This window comes from Ptychodera flava, chromosome 7, assembly GCF_041260155.1.
Source record: "Ptychodera flava strain L36383 chromosome 7, AS_Pfla_20210202, whole genome shotgun sequence".
NCBI classification, from domain to species: Eukaryota; Metazoa; Hemichordata; class Enteropneusta; family Ptychoderidae; genus Ptychodera; species Ptychodera flava.
This window is the reverse complement of record NC_091934.1, coordinates 16,836,906-16,863,142: the sequence shown is the minus strand read 5'-3', so window position 1 is coordinate 16,863,142 and position 26,237 is coordinate 16,836,906. Positions and strand designations below refer to the sequence as shown.

The window sequence follows — 26,237 nt, the reverse complement described above, 5'->3', positions numbered from 1 at the left end:
TACTTTATTTCAATATACTTTAAGGATAAAAAGAAGAAAGAAAATGCAATTATGTTTTACAACTAAATTAATAATAAAAAAAATAAAAAAGTATAAAAAAAAAATAAAAAGTGTCATCAAACTTTACCGCTAATACCAATTTAATGAATTAGATTGGAGAATATACCACACCCTGTAAATATCTACAAATCCATTATTGGTTCAGGTAATCATAATAAAACTAGTACTCCGATGTAAAGGATGTATGGTTACCATAAGGCTGTCAAATGTGTGCGGGTATGTAACTGTACATAATTTTCATTCAAGTTTGGAGTTATGCATACAATATTTTTTAGAGAAAGGTATTGTTTTTCATGCAGATTTAAAATAATCATCGATTGAGTAACATCAGCATGTTTCATGATTATTGCACAAAGCAGGTTCATAATCAATACGGTGTATTTGTTCAAAAATAAATGTAGCTATTGAAATTGAAGTTCTTAGAACTGGAGAATAGGTTTTTAAGGAGGCTATTGATTATCTGAGTCAATGTTTTAACACTCCATCAATCAATTTCTACATAGTAACCCGACGTTCAGCCAACAGAAGTTACTTGTTTGCAGTGTTTCACTAGGATTTCAAACGTTGTAAGAAGTGAATGGGGGTTCTTTTGTTGTAAACGGCTTCCTGCATGTGTAAAAGGCAGTGCACTTTTGAACCACGCACTTATCTGTGAATAGGTAGCCATACTTTTAACGTTCCTTTGGAAATGGCTTTGTTTATTTTTATCAAATTCTCTAAAACGTGGATCCAACAGTGAAGCAATGCAAAATGTTTTCAGTTTGTGTGATTTTAGATGTTTTTTAATTTATAATTTTTCATAAAGATCCCCATTTTTGAGTCAGTTTGTCCGTCTACTCCATCACAAACAAAAAGACCAAACCATTCCATGGCACTGCAAGGGAGAATTCCATTGGGTCTGCATCGTAAATGCTTGAGCAAAATTCTTTATCATTGAAAACTGTAGCTTTTAATTATGATCCGTACACACCAAAATGAATCTTATTTCAGTGTATAAACAAGAACAACACATTGTTTGGAATTTGAGTGTAGGAACTGTATGCTTATAATAAGTATCAAAATGCATTTCATAATATAATTTGAATGTATGAATAACTAAATATCATTTATGAACAAAAAAAGCAATGTATGGTTACGGATTTAGTAAAGATCAGCACATTAATTTAATTAGAACAACAACAAGAACAAACTGTAATTTTTGATTAGTACCTGTATCAGATTTTGTTTCACAGAAAAATGGTATTCCTTCAATCCATAGGTATTGATGTTTTGAGAGAGAGAGAGAGAGAGAGAGAGAGAGAGAGAGAGAGAGAGAGAGAGAGAGAGAGAGAGAGAGGGGGGGGGATTGGTTTGCAAACATTATGCCAGGTTTTGTTGGTGAACATAACCATCTTGTAAACTATGACTATAGTAGTACCACATTGCTACTTGTACATGTACCTGTACATATGGTATATAAGTCTTATACCAGTACAGCTGATATTCAGTGCAATGCAGTGATCTTCTTCAAATTCACATCATATACAAGAGCAGAAAAATGTAACTTTTTTTCATCCCACGGAGTAAAAGTCAAAAGAGTCAGAACTTTCTGGAATAATAAACCATTTCTTTTTGGAAGCATCACGACAGCCCGCTTGGTGTTCAGTCCTGTATTGTGATCCTTATCATAAAGCTCTATCAGTGCTGTTTACCAATTAAAAATATGACTGATGTGCTGTTGATTAATTTAACTTTTTTCTTCATCTTCATTTGACCACCCACTGTTTCTTTTCAATTCCCTAAAGCTTGTTAAAATGACTAACGACCAGCATGCTGTTTTAACTGGCCAATGCAACGTACATGGTATGAGGTACATTAATATTCTCTATTGATATTTAGCCATTATTGTTAGATATGTATATGCACAATAAGACATTATGCATGAGTTAATACCAAATGAATATGCCCCACTTGAAACACTAGATGCACATCTATCAGTAAGACCGGGTCCAATTCATTATATGGTAGAAGCTACTAACCTAGGGAGCTTCTTATCAGATATGAAAGGAAGCATACCCTTTAGGATAATGTTGATTTGTAATATGGTTCATAATGAGCTAAGCCTACTGTCTTGCCAGGAATAAAACTTGTCAGTATGGGATATACCAGTAATGTGATAAAATTAATGTGTATTGGTTTTATCCTTCAGTAAATTATGTCTGAACAGCATTACTTGATGTGAAATATCAGGTACATGCTATGTGCATATAAAATGTGTGTAGTCTTGAAAGATTTGACAAGCTGTCAGGCTTCAGGAATTTAAGATTGTTGCAAGTAAGAAACCTATATAGCAAGCGTCATTTTCAATTATATACAGCCTAGGTAATCCTTTTTCATACATTTCGGAATTTGAAATTTGCTCAAAGATGTGTTGAAGTACTACCAGTTCAGATCAAAATGAAAAGATAAATTGGATATTATTTCACAATTTCTTTTTTTATAGAACCTGACTGCTCCAAAATACCAACTTGTTAAAATTGGAAGTGACTGCCATCCTTAGTCTTAACCTTATTTTAAAACGTTTTTATCATTTGCAAATGAGATGGTAAAATCACAATTTCTGAATGAGGTTCAAGATGAAAACTCAAAAATCTTTGAAATTTTAATGAATGCTAAGATTTTGATGATTAAAACTAGTTTTTCCAGGAAATCTGGGTGCATTTACCTTAATGTAAGGTAGAAAGCGCCATGACAGATATTCGAACTCTCAAATTTCTACTATTCTTTTCTGATCTACCACTTGTGGGGGTTCATTTTAAAGCTCTCGGAGAAAGAAAAAGTGTCAGTCTTTTGAAAATCAGAAATTTTATTTTCCCCATAGAGTTAACACAGGATTGGTGGCCATTTTGAATTTCAAATGTCTCTAAATGTTGGGTAATTTTCTTTCACTTGTTCCAAATTTGTATGGTGACCCCAAATTTTTATTGTTGATACTAATAGAATGGTTGAAAGTTTCATTGAGCAAACTTTGAGCAAAAGAACTTTGAGCAAAAGTTGAAGTCTTTCACTTTCGAGGTACATACTACCTTAAAGGTAGTATGCACCTTGAAACTGACAGACTTGTGCTTAAACTTGTCTCAAGGAAACTTCAAACATTGTCTTCAAAATTCAAGAATAACAATCAGGGGTCACCATGCAAATTTTGATACCAGAGTAACAAGTTACCTTACCTTTACCAAAATTTAAAATGTTAATCCTCTGTGAGAAAATGTTTAATTTTTGATTTTCACAAAAAAGACAGTTAAAATTGTATTTACTGCAGGAGCTTCAAAACCAGCCCATATGAGTGCTACATCAGAAAAGTATAGTAAAAGTTTGAGAGTCTGAATATCTGTCCCTGAGGTGTATTCAGGAGATGTAGATATGATATTCAAAGTCCATTACACAAGGTTTAATATTCCAGGGATTATAATATCAAACTAAAGTTCAGATCATAAGCTCTGGAGAGTTAGATTGGAAAATGCGATGTCAATTGAAAGTGACAGATCAATGTTCATATTAGATGTTTTTTTTATGAAAATATTTTTGAAGATACTTTTCTTTGTCGCAAGTGTTGATGGCCTAACTGGCTATAAGTACAGCAGCTCACTGAGTCTAGCTAACCCAGTATACTTTGTGCCAGGAGGGTGACCTTTGACACAAGTCATGACGGCTTGAACAGTGTTATATTTTTCACCCAAATGAAAATATTGGTGTCAACTTTTATTCATTTTGATATGTTAAAGTTAATTTAGTAACTTTATTACTTAATCGCTTGCAAAAATTGATCAAAGTGAAAAATATTAGAGCTTAGGCCTTGACGTTTGATGACGCATTTACAAACATTATGGAATTTCAATGGCAGCGACTATGAGGTTGTGAAAAATATGCTCATCATACTGCAGTAATGTATGCATATCTATCAGTGAGCCACTTATAGCCACCTTTGGTGACCCATTGCGCAAGCTATTAACAAAAATTCATGAATGCTACTCTGTAAGGTAGTACATGCCTTGAATCTGGAAAACTTCAATGCTCAAACTTGCCTAAAGGAAACATTCCAGCAATCTCTCTCAAAGTCAAAAGTAAAATTTTGGTAGTAATTTTGGTTCGGTCCTTTGATGATATTTGAAATTCAAAATGGTCGCCATCCCTTCCCAGTGTCATTGGAACTCAGTGGTAAGAGAAAATAAGGTGAAATTAAAAAGTCACGGAACGATGAGATCAGTGTGTTCATTCAAGTTGGACATTAGACAACTGTTGCAAATTTTTGCCTAAAGTTTTGCCTTAAGTTGCAAGTTTTTGTACCCTCAAAAGATTTTTAACCTATGGAGTGGTCATACTTTCAGTGAATTCCCACATTCCATGTCCGCCTATCGCAGTTCCATGGTATTTGTAAAAATATTTCAAGCACCATGTAATGTATTGAAAAATGAAACATGAAATACCCCGGTAGTTTGGGCTGCTATGCATTTGGTAAATCTACAAAAGATTCCAAAGATTACAGTTTGAGTATACTCTGCAAAGGATTGCCTGGGTTCAAGCAAAAGATTTCTGATAGAATAGTTCAGCCAAACCCGATTTCATTTTTCACCAAAGATGAATGAAAGAGAAGATAAAAACCAAGGCAACGTTACCAAACAGAACACAGCGCTTGATTTCAAAAGATTAATGATGACACACTGGCGCATGTGAATTTTTCCAGACATGGCTGACAATGATCTAGATGAAATCTTTGGCAGCAGACAGTGAATGTGATAAAACTTTTGTCAGCGCTGTAGCGGGTCATTAGTGTTAGGCTGAATAAAAGTCAATCAAAATGTCAACTACTTGAAAGACATGCTCATTTTTGTAACTTCCATTTACTGTCCAGGGGCGTTTGTAAATTGTATTTGCATTCTGGACAGTACTTGAAATCATTCCAGTTTCCAATATCTTTGTTTAGGGTATGTCATTCTACTTTTACGGTAATAGTGCTGATCGCAAATGAAGTCACATTTTCTCTCATTAATATGCATAAAATTAATATTTGTCTGCATTTTCAGCATAAACGACGAAAAGATAACCTGCTAGTGTTACAATGGCTACTAAAAGTCAAACTGATTCATATGAATTTATGGTTTGATGACAAGCTACAACAACAGCTACACATACACAAAAACAAAATTTGTCCAAATTTCAGGCAGCGTTGTCCGAAGTCGCATGCGTGCAACTATATTTAGTAACAAACCTGAAATCGCGATCGACGCTATTGAACAGATATATGTATGTTAGTGTGAACTGTGATCAAAAAATCAATGCTGAGTCTCTTTAGAATCATAAAGTGGAATATTTCACTTTATGAAAAAAAGGGATTGCATATAAAGTCATTTGATTGTATCTTGTCTACTGCCCAGTAAGTCTAAAACCATTGCAATGCTCATATTAGTAAACTAAAAAACAAAAAAATTAGGTTTTTTCCAATACAGCGGTGGGCTTGGTAATGGGTGCATTATGGGATATATTTTGATGCTAGTACAATATCGGCTCAGTAACAAATCAAACTGATCTTAAAATTTGAAAAAAAATTCATGACCAATCTCTTTATTTCTATATTTTATCAGAAATATATATAAAGTCAGGTTATATAGATTGATGTTAATGATTATGATTATATTTGTAGAAGTACTGAATTTGTCATTTCAAAGTAGCTCTTATGAGGGCGCTGTAATTTAAGGTGACATCAATCATAATTGATAATACCAGTCAAGGACATAATAATGTGTTTCAATTTTATAACCCGTCGGTGTGCATGAAGTATTATGGCCGATGGAGTGATATTTTAGGGCTGAAAATGTGTGCGTATTCAGTTTATCACTCTTTTAATGGAGAATGTTTAAATGAATTTATTATAGGGGCACCTGCAAAAAAAAATGTTGAAATTTGATATCATAATCCCATACTGTGATGATGAAAGCCTTGATACGGTCAGTGAAAAAAGGACAGGAAAGATGAGACGTCTAAATGAAAAGCTATTTTTAGTCTGCTTTTGTTTCATACTGAATATTATCACATTAGACATGTTTTAATTTAGGTTGTTGGTGTTTGATGCAATGATACAAGTACACAAACATAACCTCATTCTAGATAACCCTTTGGTGCAATGATAAAGAAGAGAGATAATCCTTGCAAGGGTTCCCCTCAACTTTTAAGAGACAAATTTGAAAGTTAAATTCAAGTAGAGAAATATTTTAGCAAAATCTAGGGTAACTGTTCTAATCTGAGGTGCAGGGATATGATCATACTAGCTTTGGTCACTGTGATAGCCTTTAGGTTTACACAATAGACTCAAAAACTGTGCATCGTAATAACATTGCCATATCTTTTGTATCATGACTTATGATTTTTCCATGCATGGAAAAGGTTGCGCAGAAAGTAAATTGATGTAGTGTCTTTTTGTCTAGTGCCATTATGTTCGGCTGATATCACGGACAAATCAAAATCTCCAAGCATTTGACATGCATGTGGTTGCAGAATTTATAGGTAGTAGTATTTATTGCAGCACCAGTAGTATTTCATCTTCCTAAAAGCTATAACGACTTCATTTTGCACCAATTAGATACATTCTATAAGCAGTCATTAAAGGAACACTGTCAAGCTTTGTCCTATGAGGGCGCTGTATATTTGCTTGGCAATTCCTAGTTTGGTTGTATATACATAATAGACTCTCAAGCTGACTGTTTGGATTGACACAGAATAGATCAAATTATTGATGTACTGACTACTCAGTGCATTTGATTTGAAGTGAAAATTTATGTATGAAGCGCAAATCTGTAGTTGTACATTGCTAATCTGACCATTGGGTAAAAAAGGACTTAATGATGATATGACTTCCGAGGTTTTAGATCAGTCACATAGCATTGAAAATAACACGTCCGCTAGAAATTTTCATTGTTCCAACTGTAGCTACCTGTTTTTTGGTTTTTTTCATCAATTATGTGGCAAGGTTACTAAGCCATTGGTCACTGGTGAAATGAAATCACATAGTTATTCTCTTATCCTGATTTTCCTTGAATGAGGTTTTGACTAAGAAATGTCAACCTATTTTGTTATTCAGATTTATTTACTCAGTTTGTGAACAAATTAAAGATAACGTAAAACATATTCAGCCAAATGTAGCAGTTACAGTGCTGGATGAGGTCATGAATGTGAGATGTCTAAATCAATGCCTTGCATTACAGTCTCAGATCAGGAAATGGAATTCATTCTAATCTCTTTTATATTTCTCGTGTTTGAGATCAAACGTTTATTTGCAAGCCACATTCAAATATTGGAAGAAATGTCTTTTCACATCGCTTTTATCAAAACAGCATTGGTAATTTTGCCCCACAGGGATTTCATAGAGCGTTCAGCAGTGCTTTGAATTCAAAATATGATTTCTGTCTTCCCATGACAACGATATTGATCAGGATGTTATTCTTTTGTTGTAGAAAGTTATGAATATTAAGAAATTTCCATTTTGCAGAGTTGGAATGAATGTTCAATATTTTTTGATAAAAGTTACATTGAGGGAAACATTTTCTGTGTCAGTTGCAATTATAAAATACCACAATTTAAGTTAGAATGCACCTCAGGGGCAGATATTCCAACCATTAAATTTTTACAATAATTCTTTTCTGGTCTACCGCTTGTAAAGGGTTCATATTGAAGCTCTTAGAGCAAGTTAAAAGTTTTCACCATCTCAGTTTTGTGAAAATCAGAAATTTAATTTTTCCCCATAGAGTTTAGACAGGGATGGTGGCCATTTTGAATTTCAAACATCAGTAAATATCAGGTAATTTGTTTCTCTGGTGCTAAAATTTACATGGTGACTCCTGACAAACATGATGAAATTAATGTTTTTGAAAAATTCCATATATACATGTATTTCTGAACAGTCAAAATTCCAATGGACTTTCGAGAGTGAAACTTTTGTGACCGTTGTACAGTAACTTTATCACAAGTCATTCTGATGTAATTTTCATTGAAATCCAGCATGTTCTTACATCTTATATGAATGCAGAACAGTGAAACTCTAATATTTGTGCCACAAAGAAGCAGCTTTATATCATGTGTGGGTGAAAAGTAGTGAATTCGCCATTGTACATGTCAGTGCTTACTTCAAACAAGACTTTGAAATAATAAATATCTCGATCATAAGAGAAAGTTCATTATTAGATTTCTTCATCCAGATACTCTGTCTGTAACAGTCCCTGGGGACTAGCTGTCTTCATCCGGATACTCCGTCCGCAACAGTCTAAAGGGACTATGTCTTCATTTGGATACTCTGTCTGTAACAGTCTGTAGGGACTAGCTGTCTTCCTATGGATACTCTGTCTGTAACAGTCCATAGGGACTATGTCTCCATTCGGATACTCTGTCTGTAACAGTCCCTAGGGACTGTCTTCATCTGGACTCTCTGTCCGTATCAGTCCACAGAGATTACATCTACATCCGGATACTCTGTCTGTAACAGTCCATAGGGACTATGTCTCCATCCGGATACTTTGTCTGTAACAGTCCATAGGGACTATTGTCTCCATCCGGATACTCTGTCTGTAATAGCTTCTAGAGGGGAATTGTCTCTTGGAATTGTAATAACTACAAAATCCAGTCATGCATGCATTCATGTATGTCAGTTACCCTGAAGAAATGTTCCACATTTTACATGTCAATGCACTTCTTGTGGTTTCCATGGTCACAGTGCTGATAAGACAGATATTCCAAGGTAGGAGGGAAATTGTGGCCCACAGGGAAAGGCATTGAAAATTTATAGGTGCAGTTTTGTAAAGGACAATCTTGTGCTTCAGATGAGAAAAATTTTTAGTCCCCACGGACACCGTCCGGGGGGACTTATAGGTTTGGTCATGTCCGTGCGTGCGTCCGTGCGTGCGTGTGTGTGTCCGTCCGTGCGTCCGTCCGTTCACGCAGATATCTCAGAGATGCCCAGGTCAATTTCTTTCAAACTTTGCACAAGGATAGTACCCTACCCCATACAGATGCACGTCGATTTGTTTCACAATGCGATCAAATTTGGCCGTGTTAGAGGACTTTTTAGTTTTCACCTCCATAGACTCCCATGTATAAGGCAGTGTCCATAGACTCCCATGTATAAGGCAGTCCATAGACTCCCATGTATAAGGCAGTCCATAGACTCCCATGTATAAGGCCGAGAAAAATAAAAATTTAGTTTCTCATGGTATTCATATTGCAAAAAGGATGCAGTGACACAGTTTTCAGTCCCAACGGATGAAGTCCAGGGGGCTAATAGATTGGGTCATGTCCGTCCATGAGTCCATCCGTGAGTCCATCCTTTCACGCAGATATCTCAGATATTTTGACAAAATGTCACGTGACCTCGGTGACCTTTGACCTCAAATATACATATTTGTCCATAACTCAGGAACCACAAGTGGTACACCCTTCATATATATGATGGCACAGCTTATGACGCCACATATTGTACCTCATTAATTATGTGCATATCTAATTTTGAGCAAGCCAATAGAGCTAGAGGTCTGATTTTTGGTATGTAGGGATAACTTAGCAATAAAATTTTTTTGACAAAATGTCACGTGACCTCGGTGACCTTTGACCTCAAATATACATATTTGTCCATAACTCAGTAACCACAAGTGCTACACCCTTCATGTATGGTATGATGGGACACTTTATGATGCCACATATTGTACATCATTAATTATGTGCATATCTAATTTTGAGCGAGCCAATAGAGCTAGAGGTCTGATTTTTGGTATATAGGGATAACTTAGCACTACAATTTTTTTGACAAAATGTCATGTGACCTTGGTGACCTTTGACCTCAAATATACATATTTGTCCATAACTCAGTAACCACAAGTGCTACACCCTTCATATATGGTATGATGGGACAGCTTATGACGCCACATATTGTACCTCATTAATTATGTGCATATCTAATTTTGAGCGAGCCAATAGAGCTAGAGGTCTGATTTTTGGTATATAGGGATAACTTAGCAATACAATTTTTTTGACAAAATTTCATGTGACCTCGGTGACCTTTGACCTCAAATATACATATTTGTCCATAACTCAGTAACCACAAGTGCTACACCCTTCATATATGGTATGATGGGACACCTTCTGACGCCACATATTGTACGGTACCTCATTAGTTATGTGCATATCTAATTTTGAGCAAGTCAATAGAGCTAGAGGCCTGATTTTTTGTATATAGGGATAACTTAGCAATAAAATTATTGTGACAAAATGTCACATGACCTCGATGACCTTTGACCTCAAATATACATATTTGTCCATAACTCAGTAACCACAAGTGGTACACCCTTCATATATGGTATGATGGGAGACCTTATGATGCTTCATACTGTACCTCATTAATTATGCATATATCTAATTCTGAGCAAACCCATAGAGCTGGATGTCTGTCATACATATGCACATAGATTTGTTCTGTGATAGGATCCAATAAGGCCGCCATGTGGCCATTTTATTACGATTCTTTCATGTCCTGAACTACCGCTCAGACATGTATCAAGCAAATTTATTCAAAAGTATTTTTATCACAGACCTAATGAAGAGGCCTCTATCCTCTCTGAGGACTTGTAATCAAAGTACCCATTAACAAGTGGGGACTGTGTCATCAACGATGACTTGTTATGATTAAAATTTGCTTGTTTGGAGGATTGTTGATAAAAAGTAAGTTTATACTCATTGTGCTATTCAATGAATTGAAAATTACCGACTTAATTGCAAAAAACATGAAAATGAATTGAAAATTACCGACTTAATTGCAAAAACATGAAAATGAATTGAAAATTACCGACTTCATTGCAAAAAACATGAAAATGAATTGAAAATTACCGACTTCATTGCAAAAAACATGAAAAATGAATTGAAAATTACCGACTTCATTGCAAAAAACATGAAATGAATTGAAAATTACCGACTCATTGCAAAAAACATGAAAAAATGCTAAGGTCAGTATTGCTTGTGTGTTGTCTTAGAGCCTGGTAATTTGAAATTTAGTTTCAGTATGTAAGTATTAAAAACAAGTTTCTTTTTGATGACATATTTCAGGGGAAAGTAAAAGTTTTTCTTTGTGTGCCAAAGAATGCAATAGTGGATGTCTTATCATTTTATTTTCCAAATGGCAATATATAATCTGTAGTGCAGTGAAGAAAGTAGGTTATAGAGATGTAAAGTTGGAATAGATAAATGAATTCAGTATGTCCATCCTTTAAAGGGATATAGTCGTCGGAACTGCACTCAAAGGTTTTATGGGACCCATACAACCCATGGCAACAATGTATCGAAGGCACAGTGGTGATTGATGACAGTTAAAACATGTCTGTCATAATCTATGATCGTATAATTTAAAGTGTTGCAGCTATGATGATGAGGTGTATCTATATATGGTGCACGAAATACATTGTTTGTAAACAAGAAACTCGCACAGGCGCAGTTCCGACAACTGTTTCCCTTTAACGATTGACATCAGGGATATGTGGACCGCAATCACATATTCCACCTTGGTGATAGATATTTGGATTCTCAAACTTGAACAATACTTTTCTGGTCTCATATTTGTTGGGGCTCATTTTAATTTGAGTTTTCACTGACTTAATTTTTTGTGACAATTAAAATTTAATTTTTCCATGTAGATCTAAGACAGGGATAGCAACAATATGGTAATTTTTTTCTCTAATGTTAAATCTTGCATGGTAACCGCTGATTTTTATTTTATTTTGATTCTTGATTTTGAAGCCTAGGAGTGAACAGTTTCGTATGTTTCAGTAAAAGTTTGAGTCTTTCAATTTTGGGACATTAGCGTTATCCTTCCTAAATTTTGTCAATAAAATCTTTCGATAGAACACAAATAGAATTGGCATGTCATGGCTACATCTATTGATGTTGACTTAAGTCTTACAAACCGTGAGCCCCTTTGTTTTGGCCAAACCTTATGAATAGCATTGTGGAATACAAAGCATTAAACAATGTTAAGGGACCAGAAGATTTAACTCACAGTGGATGGTTTTTTTCTCAAGTTTGTTTTGTGTATCAATGGCAAGTTCTTCTGCTGTTTATCTTGTCAACATAGTGTCTATATTGTGTAAAGTACAATGCTGTTGTTTACTGTATAGTCAAGACCAGAATTCACTTGTCAAAAATAACAATGCAGTTTATACCTACACAGGATGAGTTGACAAGCTGAATACTGGGTATCTAAACATGTTCTGTGGAGTAGATTTAGAGATTAAAGTTGACGTTAAAAACAAAAAGTAGGAGAAATCATCAAAAGTTACAACTACTGGCCCATTATCATATGAAAAAATTTGGAATAAATTAATTAATAGATATTTTTATTTCACTGCTGCTGTGCTTAGATGTATGTTGAACAGCGTTGATTTTTTTTGGCAATCTTATCAGTGGTATGGAGTGATGCAGCAATGTTAAAGACAAGACTGTGTACTGGGAAACAACAGAGCATTGAAATTGATAAAATGTTTTCCTCAAAGGAATGGTATGCCAGTAAATGCATGGCTTGCATCAAAGGCTAACAATTCAATTTAATATGTGTCTTAATTTTTATTCATTATTGAAAAATGTTATTCAATATCTACATATAACTTGACAAAAGAAGTGTGTCACGCTGACAAAAGGTAAGATAATCATATAGATTTTTCCAGTCTCTGAGACAGCTTTCTCCAAAACCTTTTTTAATTCTTGTTTTTTTTTAATGAAATGTGAGCTTGTTTGATGAATACTTCAACAGAGATATAATGATACTTCAACAGGGATATAATGATGCAATAAAATTGTAACTGCACACTGAACAGGTGATAAAATTGTCAGATTGTTTAGACAGTACACCTTATTAGCATGTAAAATTTGTACTCATTGTGTCTGGTTTGTTGATTAACTGCATCATTTATGAATCTGCTTGATGAAATACATCTAGAAATCAAATAAAAAATGTATGAAGTGAGTTTTTTATGACTTTGCAATGGATATGAAATAAAATGGAGATGAATTCAGTGCAAACATATTTGTGCCCTGCAATCTGAATAGGCAACTCCTAGAATCAAGACATTGGCCCAGTAATGTGAATATGGAATGTAAAGTATCATTAACCTACTTTGTGTGAATGTCTCAAGTTTTAAGGTAGTTCACGCCTTGATGTTGAAAGACTTGAACTTTTGCTCAAACTTTCAGAAAGGTAATTTTAAAATCAATGCCTTTCAAAAATCAAGAATAAAAGTCTCGGGTCAACATGCAAAATATGGTCCCAGAGAAACAAACGACTCAATATTTCCTGTCACTTGAAATTCAAAATGGTCGCCATCCCTGTCATCTGTATGGTGAAAAATAAAATTTTGATTTTTACAAAAAGGAGCTATTGAGATTTTACTCAGTTAAAATGATTGGTGGCCCCCCCCACAAGAGGTAGACTAAAATAATATTATAAAAGTTTGAGAGTCGAAATATCTGTCCCTTAGGTGCATTCTACTTATAAAGAGAATATGATTCAGTTTTCAGAAACAAAGAGATACTTAAAAAAGTAGTGAATGGAGAGTAAAAGTACAAATGGTACCATGCTACTTTGTAGACCACTATTCACACAGCTTGCAGATGAAATCTGTAACATATACCATTTGTTATGAACCTCACTGTCAGCTCTGTTAGGAGAGTCGATGGGTATCTAGGATCATGACGTTTGTGTGAGACACAGAATGCAGTGATAATGGGCTGGTACAGTGTGGATAGAACTTGATGATTTTTCCACTGTTTTTTCATTCATATGTCAAGTCCAACTTCTTGTTATACTTACCAAAGCACTTTGAAACACCAACTGTTTATTTATCAACAACAGCATATACATAAATAAATGAACGATTAAAAATTAAAAAAAAAGTAAATACAATTATTACATCCCTTTTACAATCAAGTGCTAATAAAAAGGAAAAAAAATTCAAAACAGCAAGAAATAATTCCTATGATGAAATGATTCAGAGGTGGACATAAACAAAAAATTATATCAAATCAGAAACATAACAGTGATTAAAAGATTGTCATTCAAATGTGTTAGACTTCAGGGAAATCTTTCTACCTTCTATTGCCTCAATTACATTAATCACTATAAATGGTCATCAAGTTTATAGCGTTTTTTAGGTTTGATGAATGCTATGAGAAATATTCCATCCAAGGGTTTATACCGATGATTCTGATGTAGCATTTAAGTGTGCTTTTAATGCAACGTAAAATTCACTGCACAGTCACTGGTCTGGGATTTCTCTAGTGATAGAAAAAGCCTGAATAAACTACTAAAATTAAAAAAGATCAGTTCATATCTTTATGACTGAAGAGTATTGTTCATTAGCTCATTTGCAGTAGCAATGCCTTTTAAAACAAAGAGGTGAAGGCTTGCCCATACAAAGTATTAAAACATAGAAACACAGTCCCTCCCAGTCTCTCCACAGTCTCTCAATCACTGTAAATAGAGGGACTGTGATTGAAACCATTGTATGATATATTCCACTATTTAATCTAAAGTCCTAGGCGAAGAGCATTTTATACTAGGGAGATGGTAGATTGGCAATCTGCATGGTAAAAAGTTAATTAGGGGATAACAAATAATTTTCTGTGATTTGTTGGAATTCTGTAGTCCTTTTTTGGCTGTTACAGTTTCAGTGATAACTTTGTTCAACCACTTATTTTCGAGGTAATCTAGTGATTTAATAAGTTTCATAGCAGTTACATGTAAATTGAGTTAAACCTGTATGTACCAGCCCTATATAAAGTGGCAATGATGATACGAGTAATGTCATGCTGTACCACTTTTGGAACCTTAACAATTTATGGTATGTACACAGTCACTGCAAGTTCCTGGCTCTTGTTCATCGCTGTTTTCCACACACGTACAACATCACTGCAGAGTGGCGCATTTCCCAACAGGTCATGACCTCTGATTATGGTAACTACAGAGGGTCAAAGGTCAAAAATCAACTGTAAAGTTCAAATGGTGCCAAAACTCAGATATCAACAGAATATGTCACTTTATTTGCAGTTTACCAAGTACCATGAGAGAATTATGAGGATGTTTTTCAGATTCTTTGTCAACTTTATAGCGGTATCCATTTCAAAGCAGAAATGCCTTGTTAAATTTTGCCGCGGGACGGTTGGCAAAATGTAAATTGATGGTATCTACAAGTAAATCACTTTTGATGAAGCAGTGTAACAACTAACACACAGAAAAGGTTATGCAATGGTTCTGCTCCGGAATATAAAGTATTTTACACACTCATACGCCCAAGGGATCAAATGATCATGGTACAAACAAACGCATGTGTGCTAACGCGAACAGAAATATACGCATATCTATGTGCACACATGGCTTTGTTTGTATCGTGGTCGATTCGAATTCCGGGTTTAGTCTATTAGCAATGAAATGGTATATATACACACACTGGTATATGTGGTATAGTTCAGCATCAACTCAATGTCAATGTCGCAGTGAAGGTCAAACAGTAGCAGTGACACCAGTAGCATCATCTTGTATCAAATTTGCAATGAGGAATTTAACATGTGGAGTGTTATCTTTTTAATTGGTACATAAGCAGTGACATCAACTAACACATAACTGAATATTTGAAATGGCTGTCCCAGTCTAAAAATTCCCATAACCCAGGACTTCATCCGCCGAGTAGTGTCTTTGCCAGGACAATGAATTCGTTATTGATACTCAAGTGTTTTTCTGCTGTAGGCGTGCTGAGTGTAGAGAGCTTTTGCAGTGTCAGCCCTGCGATTGGAATGTAGAGTTTATCAACACAGCCTCAGTATCATGAGTATAGGCTGCGCAGGGATCAGTCTAACACAAATAACATTCTTGATGATGATCTGTCACAACAAATTAACAACCGTATTACTCACGGAGTGTTGCTCTGTAAACTCATGGGTTATCTGCCCGTGCAAGTATTTGTGTGGTCTGTTCCTCTGGTATCAGGAATGGTAAGATAGGTTCACACAGCTGTGGTATTGAGGGGGGAATGTGTTTTGATTTGTTTGCAAGTTGTAAATAAAGTGTAATCTATACATAATACAGTGATAATTCAGTGTATCATTTATTGCGTGAATTATAATAAATCAGTGTTGAGCAAGGGTTGTAAAGAAAATTGTACACGTGGTGTACTTTGCATTCCAGTGGTTTGAAATTTAATCTACAGATTTATGAAATACCTGTAATTGTGACAACTTTAATTCCTTGCAAGGTTATGTCATGGGTAGTTCAGCAAGAGTGGTAAACACAGTGGATTATGCTGTATTGCCAAACACATACCAGGTGTTCCCTCTAAGGTTTTGAGAGGGTGCGCAACATGAGATACGATTGCCTCACAGCTGGGTCCGTTCATGTACATGCTAATTTATTGGGGTACGTCACAATATACAAAGAACGTTGGTGGCAACTGCGCCGCCAACGGGCGCTAAACTTGAAACGCGGAAGTAAAATCTACGCTGAGATCGCACATTTCGCCCTGAGTTATCGTTTCCAAAAACTAATACCGATTGAAATGACTGAGACAAAGTTGCGCAAAACATGAAATTCACTGCGAGAGCAGTCGGAGACACTGCGCAATTAGCGCGCAAATAAGCCTTAGCGGGAACACTGCACATACCCTGGCTACTTCTAGACTCCAAAATATCTGCTGACATGAAGAATGCAAATAATGATATTTCAAGAGAAACACATTGAAGCTCAAGTGTACTGTAAGTGTAGGGATCTCCCTAAAATAGATTTTTTCTCATATTGTAAAATTCTTTTTATTTGACTAGCCTTGTAGTCTTTGTAAAACTGGCAAGAGTGCTTGATGTACAGTATGGTTGCCTAAGGTACTGTAGACCCCCCTCTATCACTTTTAATAAATGTTTCTGCTGACTGCTCAATCCATAGCAATGGTGTTTAATTTTCCTTTCATCGGTAGTTGGATGTCAATGCATCAATCTGTTTTAATCTACTACCATTAAATTCACCTCATTCACTCAGTAAGCTCTGTTGATGGGACAAAACGTGAAATCAAGCGGAAGGAAATTCCACTCCTTAAATAAGTAGTGGGTACCTGTAGATGAGATGCACACACAGAGATATGTCGTTTTTCAGGGTAGTTATTCATTTGCTGAACACATCTGGTTGTCTGTTCTGTAAGTAATATATGATAGCAACCATCAAACGGCGCAAGTGGTGATTGATTACAAAGCAATTCTTCAGTAGGTTGATCGATGGTATCATATGATTGGGATCATATGTCGTATGATTTGAGATGATGTGATATCTATACTAAGCCTGTCTGCCAGGCTGAGAGAGCAAAGATGTAGTGCCCATTGTGGTGGCACTACAGCCGTAAAAGGGCATGGTTTCTTGTCAAATTCTTCTATTTTTTCGGCTGGCTTGAGTACAGTGACCTACTTCTCTGAGAAGAACTCTCCCATAAAGCTGTCCCATTGTGTGGCACTCTTGGTGAGCACCACTTGAGGGCGCCCTATAAAACCTGTGGTACAATATTTCAGAAATGGAATCATGTGAGAAAAAAGTTCAAAAAAGTGAACTGTTTTATGGCGATAACAATGGGAGGCCTGCAGTTCTTTTCTGTTACAATTCTTTCCATTAATCCCTCGCTGATTTTTCACCAACATTTATTCACTTTTAGATCTACATTTTGACAGTGTGTAATCTTCATATTTTGGACACATCTGTGTATTCCTTGAATCTTCCAGAGATATTGGTGCTGGCCCAGCAGTATTGTTTTTCTTTTTCTCATTTATTTCTCTTTTTCTTTCACTCATGTTAAAAAATTATCAGGTTGTACACTCCTGGAAAGCTTGTTAAAGTCCTTGAATTTTGAAGCCTACTGGAAAGTCCTGGAAAAGTCCTTGAAAATGAAATTGAGCCCTGGAAAGTCTGGAATTTCAAAACTTCCTGGCAAAATCCTTGAAAATGATTACCCACAGTTTTCAAAAATGATGAGATGATAAGCACAGTTATTGAAAAAATGATATGTAAAATAATAAATGAAATTTATATATCGAAAAATATTATCTGGAAAACAGCAATTTTGGACCCAAAAAAGTCCTTGAAAATTGCTGGAAAAGTTTCTCAGTTTTAAATGACTTTGAGTTTAAGGACCTGAATTATGTAATTTGTTGGCAAGTTCATTAAACCAGTAATTCACATGCAAATTTAATTTTGAAAAGAAATCAAAACAGCTACATGTGAGGAGATTAGTGGTCTACAACAATGGGAAATAAATTGTGAAACTTCTGTCAGCGCCAGATCATCAGTCATTGTTGTAGCTGAAGTACAATGGCTGCATCATTTGTATCTTGTCAGTGGGTGACACGACACGCTGTTTATGATTTAAGTAGGGCAATAAAATCATTTAGTACATAGTAAGATTTTCAGTGATTCACACAGCCAACTGTGCGTATATGTCTTTTGTATGAAATCTTATCATCTCAAATATGGCAAAAACATTATTCTGACGAATTGCCATTTATTTGTGAGCCTCGGGACTCAGTGGGTGTGCTTTTATTCCCGATATGATCAGCATTGTCCCCTTCACACAGAAAAATAGCTCTCAGACTACAAAACCCAACGGAGATCATGAGGACATAGTCCATGGTCTTTCAGTAGCAGTGAAGATACATCTTGTATATTAAATCACACATGGGGTTCCCATGCCTAGCGCCTGATTTGCCATAATACTAGAATTAGTATTCAATCTTCACAGAGAAAGTTTTATTAATGGATTCTTCACTGTTTATGCATGTAGAACCTGGTATTGTTATTTCATACCATAGTATATGGTACATGTACATTGCAGCCAGCTAAACCAGTAGGTAAAATATGGTATACACAGTTACTTTGGACTGTTCATGTACCAGTACATATTATAGACAGGTGAACTGTTTCAATTGCATATTTTCATCCCTAGTTTTTCTCAATCGAGGGTCTACAAACCAATTCAAGCCAATGTCAAGAAGTTCGGTCTTTTTATGATGTGTGTGATATTACTATATGTATATACCGGTATTCTTTAGAACAGCACAGAGTGGATGTTTATAGCAAACAGCAGCGTGCAATTTTCAGATATACAGACATCAGTGCAGATTGTATGAAAGTATGTTCTGTACATTTGAATGCATTATCTCTTCTTGCATCACCTTGTATCAGTGTTAATTCAAAATTACCTTTTCTCTCAAAGTTTAGCATGACCTCCTTGTTTTGTATGGGGATATTGGACTCATGTACAAAAATAGGGGTGGAAGAATCCCATTCTAACATTAAGTACTTTGACGATTTTTTTCTTTCAATATTTTTTTTTGTTAATGTCAACTGTTAAAAGCTTCTAGTTTTCCTCAAAGTATGTCGAAATTTTCAGTATTTAGCTTGTCAACTCAGCCTAAACATGTTTAGAATGCATTGTTATTATTGACAAGTAAGTTTCGGTCTCAACTGGAATTCAAATACATGTATATAAACAGTAACAACTAGTGCATTCTATACGTATACCGATGATGTGTTGACAAGTTGAATAGTGGCACTCTTTCAACATACTTTGGGGAGTAGAACAAGAACTTGCAATTGACATACAAAACAAAAATAGTGAAAAAATCATCAAAATTAAGTTACAGCTACTGCCGTTTTAAAGTTGTACTTGTGTGTATGCTCTAAATGAGAATAACTCTTATTGAAATTTGCCAACCCTAGTGCCGTATTTCACCAGCTTACTCACCTCCACAAAAGGTATTAGGTACCGTGAATGGTACGTTGACTGAAAGGGTGAACAAATATAAAGGATCAATTTTGTGAGAACAGACAATAGCAGACAAAGGTGGCCTTGTGGCTTGCTGTGTAAGTGTATAAGAGAAGATGTACACCGTGTCTCTATTGTGAAGTTTGGTTCTATTCTCACTCATTACCAGTGATTTGGTATGGCTATTGTCAAGGATGGGTCCACAATCGCTGATTAGAATGTGTATGCAGTACCACAACTATTCTGCATGTAGTCCCCCATGCACAGAAGGGCAAGCAGTGCATTCCTAATAACTCAATAATCTACCTCCGTACATATTCAAATATCACTGGTGTTCAAAAGGCATTATTGAAGCTTTGAAAGACAATTCATTGTCAAAGTACTGGTATTCAGACACTTTAATATCCTTCAACAATCTGTTTAGTCATTTAAATACCAAACAGGCCGTTTTTCAGGCAGTGTGAATAGAGCACTGTACGTACACCAGTACTTGCATCAGCTCCTCAGTCCTTGAATATATTATTGATATGTTTGTACAAACTTTTTTGAAATCGTAAGCTTAATTTTTTTGGATTCATTTCCAGATTGTCCGGGTGTATTACTGTTTTCATTGAGATGAAATAACCAAAGCTGGATTGGTGGATCACAAGAGATGTGAAAAGATGTCAACATATATGCAATACAGGTAAGCTGCAATAACTGGTATTAGAGTACAGACACAGTCATTCCACAAAAGTGGAGTGACCGTGGTACAGACTTTACTTTCCCCTCAGTGTTTCTAGTTGCATTTTAATTTACTTGTGTTAATGTTCTGACTCTGCCCTGGGTATTATTAGCACAAGAAATTCAAATTACATTCAAAACTCAGTTGTTGTTTTGGTATTTCTTGTATTTGCCTAAGCCAAAGCTGTCAACAATTGGTAGTGTTTGCATGAAAGAGTAAAAGCATTCTTTCCATAAGAATCGCTGCCTATCCCTCTTGGGACATGAATTACGTAAAGGATACCTGGCTTCATAGGCAGATAAGTGAATCGATTCTTTTACAGAATTAGTTGTGCTCACCAGACCTTTGCAATTTCAATTTGATTGATCTGTGGAACTCAGTTGTTGTAGAATCAAAAGAATTTTTCAAATTTTCTAGCAAAACTGAAATGAACTGCTTTCAAGTGCGTATGTTGTACAAAAAGTTCAACAAAAAACTTTCCTGGGGCCCTGATATCATGGCATTGAACCCAGGATGAGTTTTAACTTAGGTTAATGGTAATTAGTGTAAGTTTAAAAGACCGCGGCTTGAACTTCGAGTTTTGATGAGTTTTTTCACTAGTTTAGTTTTTATAAAGTCAACCATAGCATGTTGAGATACACTGTATTCAGCTTGTCATCTCAGCATATACAAGTGTAAACTACTTTGTTATTGTTTACAAGTGAATTCTGGTCTAGACTTTTGAAATGTAAGCAATAACAACTTAACACTAGACACGTATAGATGATGTGTTGACAAGATAAATAGTTGATGTTTTAACATGCTTTGGGAAGTGAAAGAAAAACTTGCAATTGATATATAAAATACAAATAGTAAAAAATCACTAAAAGCTGTAGCTACTGGCCCTCTTTTATAAATGGCTAATGCTGCTAATAAAAAGGTTGGACACAAATATTTAATTTCCTTCATTCAACTGTCAAGCAGTTAATTTCAAAATTTGAAACTGGTAACATTGTTGTTGAGTTTTTGCTCGAAGAAAAATCTGAACAAAGGCCTTAAGCGATATTTGCTGCAATTTCATGTCTTCTCACAAAATATTGAAAGTATCATTACAGTACATTTACCAATGATTTTGACGATGAGATACAGCTGGATATTGATACACTACCTAATTAGGTTTGTCAGTTTGCTCTTGAATTTACCCTTTTAGTGGTCAACTTTTACAACTTTGCGCCAACATCAGACAGACTAAAACAGCAGGTGACACAGCAAGATGTCTTTAAACTAATTTACTATGTAGTATGTTTATATCTTTGCAGCAGCTATCAGTTTCAATGGTGACACACACAGAGACTGGTTGCCAAGTTTTACAAGCAGTTCAAATTCACCGAGAGGTGGTAAAAGAACAACGTTAACTGCAAATTTAGACTCAGAGGACAGTGTTCTTTGTAGTTGAATATCAATAAAGTTCATGACTTCAAAAATAATAGAGTGATGTGTAAAATGAACAAAGTTTGCTTTGGTTATCAACAAATGAATGACACCACATTTCTCAATGAGCTGATATCGGGGCCTACTTCAGTACGAAGTGAACTTGGGGGTTTCAGGCTATTTCGTGAACGTCATTTGTTTTCTATATTGACAAGATTGTAGCGACAAGCGATAAAAACATTGCAACATTGTAAGAGTGTTTATCTTTTCTAGTTGATCCGACGTTTTTATTAAACACAAAAAAATCTAAAACTATTAAACAACCCAAGGTCTTTGTGTCAGCAACTTTCTAGCCTAAAAAAACTCAGACAACAGTTTTCTATATTGACAAGATTGTAGCGATAAAAACCTTGCAACATTGTAAGAGTGTTTCTCATTTCTAGTTGATCCGACGTTTTCATTTAACAGAAAAATAAAATATAAAACTAACAACCCAAGGGCTTTGGGTCAGCAACTTTCTAGTCTAAAAAAACTCAGACAAGTGTTTTGTCGAACGAAGAAATAATTCAAAACTAAAACATTTCTCTTCAACTCAAATCTAACCAAAATCTAAAAGTAGTACAAAATGGATCACACAAAAAAGTAGTAAATTGTGCAATGGGACGTGTACTTATTTTTCAAATTTTACTTGAAGTAGACGACCTGAATGGGTTATATTTAATTGTCACTAGTACTATAATCGCTGGTAGTGGCAATAGTTGCTAAATCTAGCAATGTTATATTTTCATTTGGCCTGTGTGTGTCACCATTGAAACTGATAGCTGCTGTAAAGATATAAACATACTACATAGTAAATTAGTTTACAGACATCTTGCTGCGTCACCTGCTGTTTTAGTCTGTCTGATGTTGGCGCAAAGTTGTAAAAGTTGACCACTAAAAGGGTAAATTCAAGAGCAAACTGACAAACCTAATTAGGTAGTGTATCAATATCCAGCAGTATCTCATCGTCAAAATCATTGGTAAATGTACTGTAAAAGTTAAAGTTCCAGTATCAGATACCCATTATACAGAGGAACGCAGGTGTCATCGAGTTTTATATTTTACTGCGTAAATGTTCTAGCCGTCAGATCAACATAAAGATAGTGTCTGGCTGTGATACATGATATGAATTTCAATAAGACAGGGAAAGATATTATCTTCTACCCAGGCAAGTAATGGCAATTGATTTCAAAATCTGAAAATATATGTTAAATACTTTTAAATTTTGTCAGAAATATCAAAGTGTACATTACCGATATCAAATGATATGTAACACATTTCAAAATATTGTATTGGCAGTGTTGTGGCTAAAAGTACTCAATGATATAAATTCATTATTTACATGAGTTTGACAAGAAAATGTTGAACAATATAAGAACAGATTTTAAATTGGAAAGAAAGAAACATTCCTGAAATATTTGGAAAATCAGACGGGGAAATAGCAATCATTGTTAGTGCTTTTGATTCCGGTGTCTGTGAAGACAAAAAAAATGGATTGCTCTGCAGTGTGAGGAGCATTGATTTATATATGACAGTATGATAACGTGAGATAGAGAACCATTAATGCCAATAGGATGGTGAATAATCAGCTGAGAAATCTAAAACAAAGACATAGTTATCACTGTCTGCTGCTAATGATAGTGGTAATGGCACACAATAGGGCAATGTCGTTTGTGAGAAGCATATCAAAGACAGGAGGTAATACTTGATGCATGGTGCTCATCATGACAAATCAAACCTTAGGCCCAAAAAAAAAAAATAAATTGCACTGTTCCGATAACACGGTTTTCAAAAATAGGGTAGATGTAGGTAGGTAGGCAGGGATTTTTTTGTTTCAGAATATTTTATTTTTAAATAAGCATTTTTCAGGGGTTCAGGGTGATCAAATACTGGCCATTGTTTTTCCAGAAAAAGGTATCAATAGCATATAAAAGGAAAAATAGCATAAAAGGCATCTTCGTTCAAGCAAAAAATCAAATGTGAGGCAACGAATGTATGATTTACGTTTTTTTTTACTTCCGAGTTTACGGAGCTCTAAAAAGTCTAGGGTCGGCAGGTAAAAAAATAGCGTAGGTCGAACTATCAGAACAGCACAATTTTTTTGGCCTTATCGTGTCCGTGATGAATTTAAATAGCAAATACTTTGCCACGTTGTGTCCTGAACAGGTCTCTTTCCTTGCATATCCAGGGAGAGCGACATTGATTATGAGCCAAGTGGCAGCTAAATAGACAGTTTTATGCATTGCACAGTGGTAGTGAATGAGGTCACAAATCTGTGATAATATCATACAGTACTGGTACAGTCAAATGAGTTCATGCTCCCTATGTAACCATCACATAACGTGAACTTGAAGTCAGCATTTGGCTGGAGTGGTATTTTGCCCTCCAAAGCATCAAAGTACTGTATAAGCTAAATAAAGAAGAACATTTTGCAATTTTTTGAATCTTGGTAAACCGTGCATAACCAAACTAGCAGTAAATGATATCACCAACAGGAAAACACTTTTTCTGTCATTATGAAGACTCTATGGTATGAAAGTCGTTATTATCGAAAATGATTTAATAGACAAAAAACTAAAAAAGAGAACATCACAAAGTGGGCTAAGACTAGTCAGATCTATACATACCCGGTAGTGTGGTTAGTGTATGCAAACATGTTTGAATATTTGAATTAAATTGCACACTGCTGCAGTTGCTGTACTGCTATCCCTGTTGCAAGAGATGTACATGTACATGTAAGGTAGGATATGCTATTGATATTACTACAACCAATCTTTCTCTGATCTTTCATTATTTTCTGTTGATGTAACCCTGAACAAGATTGTCACTTCCAAGCACTGTATAAAACCTAATACAGTATTTTTAATGAACTCAGCGCTGATTATTCCTTGATCAATGGTGTGATAAACTCTGCTTGCTGACGGCCATGGTATCTAGAAATCTCTCTGGTAATGCTTGCTACAATATCTAATCGACTTAGCAATCTCAAAAGAACAGAAATTATTGTGCTCCATAAATATCATTGAAAAGGGCAAGTGTAGGTGGGCTTGTGCGGTATATTTATATATGGTCATTTTAAGCATGGAGTTTTTGAAACAACATTATAAAAATTATTACCTGTGCACATAAAACAACTTGATTAGTGGATAGGGAGTGACTTATGTATAGAAGCTCATTTTTATTTTGCAGTTTTCACAACAATTTTAGAGTACGATGCAAAACTGGGTTCGTTTCCCCTCATTTCAAGGATACCATTTATTATACAGCTGTGCATGGCATTATGGGAATTCAAGTGTGCTTGTTCAATTGCATACTTGAGATCAAAATAGGCAATGTACTTTGTCAAGTGGATGTATGCAATATGCCCTAACCCAAAGAGCAAGGCCAGCCTGTTTATTTCTATATTAGTGAGGCCACCGTGGTTCGTTGATTTCTTAGTTTCAAGTTGTTAAAACAGGAAAAAGCATTCTCTCTTTGAGTTACGACACAATGCCTGCATCTGTGGAACGCTACCTAGAGGTGTTGAGGAAAAATCAATTGGACAGCTGCAGTTGAAATTCAATTTCCTCTTGAACCGCAAGTGCTGCTATTACTTAATTATGATTAATTCAATTAAATCTGACAATGAACACGTCAAAATCAATGACCTCGATATGTTGAAGGACTGGTGAAGGTCATTGTGTAGAAATGTGAAGTGTTTCATCTGTATATCATAACAGTATGAGGGCGCTGTAATATTGAATGACTCTAGGTTTAACATGCTACATGTCCACTGCTCACAGTAAACTATACTGAGTGAAGTGCAGGCTGTGTCAGTGAAGCAAAACTTGTCACCACAGATATCAGTACCTTCATGTTTTCAACCCAACAATGTCCTGTATGACAGTCCATCTGTCTCATTGAAAGCACTGGGATGTAGTAATCTGAGTATTGTGGTATTGAAAATGGAAACAATCTACATATACTTCCCTTGAAAATCAAGATGTTATAAGCTCTTATGGTCTTGGATTACAATCTACATCCTTTGAAAGTCAAGGTCTCCCGTTGGAAGCCCAGGGTTTTACATCACTTTTAACTTTTGAGAGTCCCTGGGACTCCTGGTGTTAGAAAATGGGAGTCCTACATCAAAATATGGGGGTCCCAATTTATTTCACAAA

The 26,237-nt window shown here is 35.4% G+C and overlaps 1 protein-coding gene across 2 annotated transcripts in view; it reads left to right on the top strand.

Annotated features, from left to right (window-relative positions):
- LOC139136881 (voltage-gated potassium channel subunit beta-2-like) overlaps positions 1–26,237 on the top strand; it is a 130,629-nt gene that overhangs the window by 30,287 nt on the left and 74,105 nt on the right. For both annotated transcript variants that reach the window (XM_070704720.1, XM_070704721.1), the window contains one exon: positions 20,492–20,592. In XM_070704720.1, the coding sequence (XP_070560821.1) occupies positions 20,570–20,592 (23 nt within the window). In that variant the 5' untranslated portion in view covers positions 20,492–20,569. The remainder of the gene's footprint in view (positions 1–20,491; positions 20,593–26,237) is intronic.